Raw genomic sequence first — 7,024 nt, forward strand, 5'->3', positions numbered from 1 at the left:
ACACATGGCCCAGTCATCCTTGATCCTCGCCACCCATAGCCAACCGACCTCTGGAACAGAGCTCCCTAGCTGATAGGCAGCTGAACCCTGCTGAGACCAGCGAAACAACTGCCCAGCTGATCCCAGACCAAGTGGCAACCCAGAGAATCATCAACTAAATAGGTGATTGTTCTAAACCACTAAATTTTGGAGTGGTTTGTTATGTAGCAAAAGCAACTAATAACAGACTTGTTCTCTCTGTGTGTGATGTGGTCTCTTTCTGCCCAACAACATGACTCAGTGATTAAAATCTTAAACTCTGCCACTTTTTAGGCTGTGGGACCTCCAGTGTGACAGCCCTCTGAGCCTCCGATGTCTCCTGAAAACAGGGATGCGAATAATAGTGCCTATCACATAAAGTAGTGAAAATAAAATGAAAAACAGCTTCTAAGGGGTCATGGTGGTCATTTGTGCTGTTAATGAAACATGTCCAGTTCTCTGCCTTCTGACCTTGGGGCAGGATCTCACTTCCTGGTCCCCATGTGGCCAGGTGGGCCATGTGACTAACTCCATCCAGTGACTAACTCCATCCAGTGACTTGTATTAAGTCACTTCTGGATCACAGCGTGTGATTACCCATGGTAAACTTCCCATGACACAGAAATTGGCCACATTCAAATTGGTGGATGCTTTATTTATTTATTTATTTAAGACAGGGTCTCTGTCAGCTAGGCTGGAGTGCAGTGGCAAGATCTCAGCTCACTGCTGCCTCCACCTTCCAGACTCAAGCAATCCTCCCGCCTCAGCCTCCCAGGTAGCTGGGACTATAGGTGTGCACCACCACGCCTGGCTATTTTTTTTTCTTTTTTTGTATTTTTGCCCAGATGGGTCTCAAACTCCTGGGCTCAAGTGGTCCTCCTGCCTCGGCCTCCCAAAGTGCTGGGATGACAGGCGTGAGCCACCACACCCTGCCAGTGGCTGGTTTATGACTATAAGGAGCAGAACACCCTCTGGATAGTGCTAGGGTGAAGGAAAAATTAACCTTTTGAGAATGGGCAGTCATTCATCAAATATCCACTCCTCTCCCTCCCGCTGGAGGGGGAGTATATTTCCCTGCTCCACTGATGGGTTTGACCATTTGATTTACTTAATGGAATTTTAGCAGACCTAACCTTAGCAAGGGCCTTAAATGCCCTTGGCTTTTGTGCTCCCGTGATGTGCCATGAGAACATTTGCCAGGGAGCTGCTGATCCCAGAAAATTGTGGAATCTCATGGAAGAGACCTGAATCCTCCCAAACTGGAACCAAAGCAGCCATCCCACAAACCCTTAGAAGAATGCTTGTTGGTATAAGTCTCAGTTTTCATGTTGGGAGGCCTAGGTGGGTGGATCACTTGAACCCAGGAGTCTGCGACCAGCCTGGGTAACATGGGGAAACCCTGTCTCTACAAAAAAAAAAAAAAAAAAAAAAAAATCACAGGAAATAGCTGGGCGTGGTGGTGCATGCCTGTAGTCGCTGCTACTAGGGAGGCTGAGCGGGGAGGATCCATTGAGCCCATGAGGTTGAGGCTGCAGTAAACTGTGATGGTTTCACTGCACTCCAGCCTGGGAGACAGAGTGAGACTCTCTCTCTCAAAAAAAAAAAAAAGAAGTCTCAGTTTTAGGATGATTTGTTATACAGCATTACTACAGTGTTAGTTAATACAACTTTGTTGTTTTAAACCACTGAGATCAGGGACTTGTTTTGTTACTGTAACATCATCTAGTCTGTCCCAATTGATGTCAATGTTTAGCACCTGTCAACTAATGGCCACTCAGTAAGTGGCAGCTATTATGATGATTACTGTTTACTCAGGCATACATTGTCTTTAGAATCCACATGGTCTTAAAGGTGCTAGGCATTGCACTAGGCGCTTTTTAAATTGTCTTTCATTTGACTCTTACAACAACCTTGAGGTTATAACTATTAATATCTACATTTTGCAGACATGAACATTGAGGCAAAAAGAGGAAGCAGTTAATTGAGAGAGATGATCATGGACTCTGAAGTATACCAGACTTGGGTTCAAATCAAGGTTCTGATCCTCCCTAGTTGTTTGACCCAAGGCAAATGACACCCACAATCTATGCCTCAGTTTGTTCATCTGTAGAGTGGGGTTAATAGTATCAACCTCACAGAGTTGTTATGATCATGAAATGAGGTATAGCATGGAAAACACAGCACAGGGACCTGGCAAAGAGTAACCCCTTCACAAAAGGCAGGGCCACCAGGAATGGTGACTCACACCTTGTCCTCCCAGCACTTTGGGAGGCCAACGATCGCTTGAGCCCAGGAGTTCAAGACCAGCCTGGGAAACGTAGTGAAACCGTGTTGCTACAAAAAATAAAAAATTAGCAGGGCGTGGTGGTGCACGTTTGTAGTCCCAGCTACTAGGGAGAACAAGGTGGGAGAATCACCGGGCATGGTGGTGCATGCCTGTAGTCCCAGCTACTAGGGAGGCTGAGGTGGGAGAATCACTTGAGCCCGGGAGGTTGAGGCCTCAGTGAGCCTTGAATGCACCACTGCACTCCAGCCTGGGTGACAGAGTGAGACCCTGTCTGAAAAAAAGAAAAAAGAAAGAAAGAAGGCAGGGCCTTCCCTCTCTTCCTCAAAAGGAGAGGATTTGAAATGAGGATTGAGACCCCTTATTTCCTGCATTCTATCTCCTCAAGATACATCACACCACAAGGACTCAGGCTTGCTCTATTAACTTTTTTATAGGCACACGGGGAGTTACAGGCTGAGGACAAATGGGGACTTCACACCACGTATATCTTCCTCGGTTCAGATAGCTTTCCAGGGGGAGTGAGTACACTCTGTATGGTGGAGGAAGAGGACATGGGTGCCTGTGGGCAGTTCAGCACCAGGCTTGGCGAAGCACATACTCTCTGTAGCACAGCCCCGCATGGCAAATCTGGGTTTGAAGATACCTGAAAGGGAGATTTCAGACTGGAATCAGGGACCTCAGCCCCTTCTTCCTCATAATCCCAGAACACATCCTCACCCACTTCTCTGGAATCCTCTCCTCCCATGGAACCTAGAAGTTTGGGCCTCTAGTTCTGTTTCCTTCTCGAGAGATCCAGGCACCACCACTCACCAGCCTGCACGTGTCCAGATAAGGAGACGCAGCGGTTTTCCTGGCCAGTACAGCGGGTCATGGGCCCCATGCATTTGTCCCTAAAGGTTGCAGTGCAGGCGGGGCACATCAGGCCATTCTCAGTACGATCGGTCAAGGGAACTGAGGATGAGGATGAAGTGTAAGGTGAATTAGGGATGTTTAAACCGTTCCCCCAACCTCCCAACAACCCCGGGGAACACCAGGGTTGTTAACAGACACTGCATTTTACAGGTAAGGAAACAGGCTCAGAGCCGGCAAGTAGCTACAGCAAGGGTCAGTAGAGACCCAGAGCACACACCACGCACCACGGGCTCTTACCGGACAAAAAGGCACTGTTGCAGCCGTCGCTCTGGCAGCAGAAGGATCTGGTTACCATGTAGTCCTTGGGGCCCATGGTGGTGGATACAACGCCGGAGTAGCAGTCCTGGGACCTCATGCAGCCCTTGTAGGTGTGCACCCACTCCTTGCCGTCTGTGGGATGGGGACAGGCAGGATGGTGCTGGCTGACCACTCCCTGGCCTCAACCCCTGCCTCAAGGTCTCACCTAACCCTAGGCCTCCCCAGCCCCACAACTTCCTGGGGTGGTCTCTTTCTTGTTTTTCTTTCTTTTTTTTTCTTTTTTTTAGACGGAGTCGCCCAGGCTGGAGTGCAATGGAGCGATCTCGCTCACTGCAACCTCCACCTCCCGAGTAGCTGCGATCACAGGCGACCGCCACCATGCCCAGCTATTTTTTTGTATTTTTAGCAGAGACGGGGTTTCACCATGTTGGCCAGGCTAGTCTCGAACTCCTGACCTCAGGTGATCCCCCCCACCTGGGCCTCCCAAAGTGCTGGGATTACAGGAGGGAGCCATTGCGCCCGCCCGGCCAGGGTGGTCTCTTTCAAGTCCCCTAGAGCCATGCGGCCTAATCTGTCTGAGGCATGGCCTGGAGTGGTTTCTTAGGTAGCCCTCCCTCCCGCTGCCATAGCCCCTAGTCGGCCTTCGGTGGTCTCTTCCAGCTCCCCATTGCCAACCTCAGCCTGCCGGATGTGGTCCCTTCCACCCCACCCCACCCACGGCCACCCCTCTCTCCCTGTCCTGCCGGGATTGCTCTATTTCAGGCCGCCTATGGCCACCCCCATGCCTTCGTGAAATGGTCTCTTCCAGCCTCCATAACTCCCCGCCACTCCCCCGCCCACCCTGTAGTCTCTTTCAATGAACCCCAGTCCCAGCAACAGGCATCCTCCTCTCTCAGATCCTGCCATGGTCACTCCTCAGACCTCCCATCAAGGGTCTCTTGTTGCCCCTCTTAGCTATTTTCAGGTCTATGTTTAAGGTGGGTTCTTCCAGCCTCCCCGGCCTTCCCCCTCCCCACCATGTGGTGGTCTCTTCCTACCCAATTCACTGGTTCCCCCTTCACCCCATCGAGGGGTCCCCCAGCTCCCTCTCCTCCCTTCCCCAGGGTGCGTTTCCTCTTCTATGTCGGGATGGGGGGGTCTCTTCAAGCCTTTCAGGTCCTTCCCTAACCCACCAACGGTGGCTGGGTGATCTTGTATCTCACTTTCCTTTCACAGCCCCTCCCGACCAGTGGTTTCTCCCTGCATCCGAAGTCACCTTCATTCCCTCACCAGGCCTCACCATCTCTCCTCCTGTGACTAAAAGTCTCTTTCAGCTTTGTATAAACATCCCTGTTCCCCACTGGTCTCTTCCATTGCTCCCTTTCTCCTCCATCCTTTTTCAGGTCTGGGGTGGTCTCTTTCATTTAACTCATGCCCATCTTCTCTCTTCCATTTTATTTTCTGAGACAGGTTTCCCTCTGTCACCCAGGCTGGAGTGCAGTGGTGTGCACTTAACTTACTGCAGCCTCGATCTCCCAAGCTCAAGTGATCCTCCTGTCTCAGCCTCCCAAGTGGCTGGGACTACAGGCATGTGCCACCATGCACAACTAATTTTTTTTCTTTTTCTGTAGAGATGGGATCTCTTTTTGTTGTCCTGGCTGATCTCAAACTCCTGGGCTTAAGCGATCCTCCCATCTCAACCTCCCAAAATGTTGGGATTACAGGCGTGAACCACCGTGCCTGGCCTCCCTTTTATTTTGCTCATCCACATCTCCCCCTCCCTGTCTCTGCTTCTCCTCTTTAAGATGATTTGCTCAGCCAGGCACGGTGGCTCATGCCTGTAATCCCAGCACTTTGGGAGGCCGAGGCGGGAGGATCACTTGAGGTCAGGAGTTGGAGACCAGCCTGGCCAACATGACGAAACCCCGTCTCTACAAAAAACAAAAATTAGCCAGGCGTGATGGCACGCACCTGTAATTCCAGCTGCTTGGGAGACTGAGGCAGGAGAACTGCTTGAACCCGGGAAGTGGAGGTTGCAGTGAGCAGAGATTGTGCCACTGCACTTCATCCTGGGTGACAGAGCGAGACTCCGTCTCAAAAAAGAAAAGAAAAATGGTTTGTTCCATACTTCAAGGTTATCGTCCCTCTCCTGTTTGGGGTGGTCCCTTTTCTGTCTCTCCCACTACTCCGACACTCCAACATCATCTCTCCTCCCTCTGCTGCCAGGAATGACCTCTTCCTTTTAACACTCTCCCACCCCAGCCCAGCCTCTTCCTTCTCTATCCACTCTCCACCATTTCCACCTCCTGCCAGTTAGATTCTTCCCCTCTCACTATTTCTCTGCCCCCCCACACAATGTCTTTCCTTACCCCTCTTCTGCCTAAGAAAGTCTATTAACTCTCACCCCTCCCCCCGTTTTCCTTCTCTTTAGGACAGTCTCATTTTCAGAATCCCGTGACAATAATGATTTCCATCACACCATTTATTTCTCTTCCCTCCATCTCATGATGGTCTTTCCCTCTTTCCTGCTCTCCACTAATTTCTTCCCACGCTCCCCCATCTTGAGAACCATGATGATCCCCCCTCAGCATGGTAGTCTCTTCCACCCTGAAGGTACACCCCATCTCCCCACCAGGTCCCAGGCCACATCGTCTTACTTGAAGTAGCCTTCCCCACCAGGAGCACACATGTGTCCTTGTCGCTGCTGCAGGTCCTCATTTGGCCATGGCACCTGCTCCCGGGTGCCTTACATATTTCGCAGCGTAGTGGGCACCCTGCAGTGTAGACAGAAGGCGAGGCTGTAGTCATGGGTGGTGTGGTCTTCGGACCACAACTTTGACTTAGGACTTTTGTGTCCTGAGAGAGGAGGGACCAGCAGCTCCCTGGTTTTTCATGGTCAGGATGTTGACCGCTGCCCAAGGAACTGTCCAGAGTAGGACGAAGAAGCAGTGGTGATGCCAGCAAAGCTGCTTCCAGGGACGGGAAGCGACTCCACCATGAAGCCTGTTTGCCTAATTACGTGGCTGGGGATTTTGGATGCCAGGGTCCTCTGAGAAAGCTCAGGGGCAGGGAGGGGTTGTGGTGGAGGTTTCCATGGACTTTTGTGAAACTTCAGGTCCAGCTGGTTCCTGAATGTGGGATTCTCCTCCTTGAAGGTACCACGTAGGTCTTGTAGACAGCGGGAGCTCAGGCAGGGGGCCCTGAGGCTGGGGACTGCATCCCAGGTCAAGGAGGGAGAGTGAGGACCAGGAGGGCAGAGGACTTGAACTTCTTGGTCCTGAGAGAGGGGAAATCTAGGGGCCCAGATACCTGGGTCCTGGGGAAAGTGAGGCTTGCCTGGACTCCTGTGTGCAGGGGAGGAGGGGACTGGGGCCTGAATTTCTTAGTCTAAGGAGAAAAGAAATCTCTTTCCCTCTTTAAAAAAATATATATTATATTCCATCCTGGCTAACACGGTGAAACCCCGTCTCTATTAAGAAATACAAAAAACTAGCCGGGCGAGGTGGCGGGCGCCTGTGGTCCCAGCTACTCGGGAGGCTGAGGCCGGAGAATGGCGTGAACCCGGGAGGC

At 51.3% G+C, this 7,024-nt stretch overlaps 1 protein-coding gene across 3 annotated transcripts in view; it reads right to left on the bottom strand.

The window, feature by feature from the left end:
* Nucleotides 1–2,710: 2,710 nt before the first annotated feature.
* Nucleotides 2,711–7,024, bottom strand: part of PINLYP (phospholipase A2 inhibitor and LY6/PLAUR domain containing) — a 9,613-nt gene continuing 5,299 nt past the window's right edge. Inside the window, exons 3-6 of one of the 3 annotated variants that reach the window (XM_025367441.1) lie at nucleotides 6,112–6,228; nucleotides 3,455–3,607; nucleotides 3,116–3,256; nucleotides 2,711–2,948 (exon numbers count right to left, since the gene is read on the bottom strand). In XM_025367441.1, coding sequence (XP_025223226.1) covers nucleotides 2,803–2,948; nucleotides 3,116–3,256; nucleotides 3,455–3,607; nucleotides 6,112–6,228 — 557 coding nt within the window. In that variant the 3' untranslated portion in view covers nucleotides 2,711–2,802. The other 2 variants (XM_025367443.1, XM_025367442.1) reach the window with 2 other exon arrangements.

The sequence above is a fragment of the Theropithecus gelada genome, chromosome 19 (assembly GCF_003255815.1).
Source record: "Theropithecus gelada isolate Dixy chromosome 19, Tgel_1.0, whole genome shotgun sequence".
In the NCBI taxonomy this organism is placed as follows: Eukaryota; Metazoa; Chordata; class Mammalia; order Primates; family Cercopithecidae; genus Theropithecus; species Theropithecus gelada.